General features: G+C 42.2%; 1 protein-coding gene across 1 annotated transcript; it reads left to right on the top strand.

The window, feature by feature from the left end:
• Positions 1-670: 670 nt before the first annotated feature.
• On the top strand, positions 671-1762 carry LOC129769727 (serine-arginine protein 55-like). The gene is made up of 3 exons (XM_055772159.1): positions 671-1324; positions 1415-1506; positions 1603-1762. Exons 1-3 carry the CDS (start codon positions 671-673, stop codon positions 1760-1762), a joined length of 906 nt encoding a protein of 301 aa, XP_055628134.1.
• Positions 1763-2350: the final 588 nt, after the last annotated feature.

Here is a 2350-nt window from a genome sequence, read left to right on the forward strand (position 1 = left end):
AAGGCTAAAGGCAGCTAAAAATAGTTGCAATGAACAAAGGATACAATACTAATGATGGAATAAGAAAATTGGTCAACGCCTTCGAAATCGAGTAAAGATTCCAACCAGCGTACGAATATGAGTTTGAGTCAATTTTCATACATTAGTACATACATTCGCCACTTTTAGAGAAATAAAAACCATTATTCTGAAAGTAGATAGCAAACCTTTTAACTCTCATATGACACTATGATTTTATCTAAATAGAATGTTCCGAAAGCTTGTTTTCGACTTTCAAAAGAAGGGAGAAGAGATCTGCATGGTAGAGTACGATTACGGATTTGAGTCACTGTATATCAAATTACACAAAATTTCACAATAATGTTATGCAATACCTGATATACTTGCGCACTTCTCGAATACGCTACGAGCGTGCAGTCTAGGTAGATTATTCGACCAACCCGGCAACGTAAGGAGCAACAAAACAAAATAAAAAAATGTTACCTGATCTAGTGTATCCATTTGAATGATTACACTATACCGCAAGCTCTGAATAATCTACCCGAGCATGGGTAGTAATTTGAGATATTAATCGGTATAAAAGCTTGTACTCTGGCTAGATTCATCAGACAGTTTCAGCAGATTCAATCAACAGAACGTTGTGAAAAAGAACCAAAAAAATCAATCGAAAATGGTTGGCTCACGAGTATACGTTGGTGGTTTACCCCGTAATACACGGGAACGTGATTTAGAACGGTTCTTCAAAGGCTACGGAAGGATATGTGACATCATGATTAAAAACGGCTATGCTTTCGTGGAATTCGAGGACCACCAAGATGCGGACGATGCCGTCTATGAATTGGACGGCAAAGATCTATTGGGCGAAAGGGTGTCCGTTGAGCAAGCTAGAGGGAAACCCCGTGGAGGTGATGTACGACGGGGTGGACGCTCTGAAAAGGCCCGGGGTGGATCTCGGTACGGGCCTCCGAGAAGGTCCAAGTATCGTGTGATTGTGAAGAATGTCTCATCAAGTGTAAGCTGGCAGGATTTAAAAGACTACCTTCGTCAAGCCGGGGAAGTCATCTATGCCGATACTCATCGGCCAAGGAGGAATGAAGGAATAGTCGAGTTTGAAACGAGGAGAGATATGGAGAAGGCGATCGATAAAATGGATGACACCGAATTAAATGGCCGTCGTATTCGATTGATAGAGGACGATGGAGGTCGCAACAAACGTGGACGATCTCGTTCATTGGACAGTCGCTCCCGATCACGATCGCGTTGTCGTTCTCGATCACGATCTGGCAGTTATTATCGCACTCGCTCAGAATCAAGGAGCAGATCGGTGTCGCCGAAAAAACCACGCTACGAACGACAGAAACGTTATCGTGACGAGTCTCGTTCACGCTCCCGATCGCTCAATGGCGATGCGAAGAAATATTGTTCTCGATCTCGTTCAAAGTCAGAACGTCGGTTTCGCTCGCGATCCAACTCAAAGGATAACAAATCACGCTCTCGTTCGCGCTCGTCTGTGCATCTTAAGGAATCCAAGAATGAAACACTACGCCATCGTTCACGATCACGCTCGAGTAATTCTGATATAAAACGTGATCAAAAACAAAGCAAGGATACGGCCCGCTCTCGTTCTCGTTCCAAATCGGAGCGTCATTCAACCAGTCGATCAAAATCAAAAGACAACAAAGGTCGTTCTCGTTCAAAGTCTTACTCACGCTCCCGCTCGCGATCCTCTTCACGTTCCCACTCTGGCTCTAAAACTCGATGAAGAATCTGTCCCGTTCACAGGGTAAATACAACGTTTAGAGGAGAGGAGATTACATAGCAATAGAACTGCTGATAGAAATGAAGAAAGTTGTATATGTTTTTTAGTTACTTAATTAGTTTAATTATGGCAAATAAAAATTAAACAAAAGAAAAATGAAAAAAACTGCGTTTAGTCATTTTGAGTCACCCTTCTCACATTTTTTTTCTAGAAATGATACATTGCTATTTGTTTCAAATCTGATTATATGATATTTGTGGTTCCCGTTGTCAAGTGGTTAGCCTCACGCATATCATGCCGGGAGCTTCGGGTTCCATTCCTTTGTTAGCTGAGGGATTTTTCGTCATAGAAAATTCTTCAGACATGCACTAGACACGTGTAGACCTTATTAGATTCTTAGCAAACCAAGGATTTAACTTTCAAGTGTAGAAAACGCGGGTTATTTCGTGATCCATCCGTAACAGACGGAACACGAAACACTAGAAATCTCGTGAGCGTTCCGCAATGTGTTAAAAAGCTGCTCTTCGGTGATGAGCATACCTAACTCAGCTGTATCAAAGATAATGTCGCCAAATTCGGGAAGTTCGGGAA

This window comes from Toxorhynchites rutilus, chromosome 2 (genome assembly GCF_029784135.1).
Source record: "Toxorhynchites rutilus septentrionalis strain SRP chromosome 2, ASM2978413v1, whole genome shotgun sequence".
Taxonomy (NCBI): Eukaryota; Metazoa; Arthropoda; class Insecta; order Diptera; family Culicidae; genus Toxorhynchites; species Toxorhynchites rutilus.

What these genes read in the sequence shown, in the direction of transcription:
- LOC129769727 (XM_055772159.1), top strand. Translation starts at nt 671, where the DNA reads ATGGTTGGCTCACGAGTATACGTTGGTGGTTTACCCCGTAATACACGG. An exon ending in CAGAATCAAGGAGCAGATCG is followed by an intron (nt 1,325 to 1,414) that starts GTGTCGCCGAAA and finishes GGCGATGCGAAG; the next exon opens with AAATATTGTTCTCGATCTCG. An exon ending in TCACGCTCTCGTTCGCGCTC is followed by an intron (nt 1,507 to 1,602) that starts GTCTGTGCATCT and finishes TCAAAAACAAAG; the next exon opens with CAAGGATACGGCCCGCTCTC.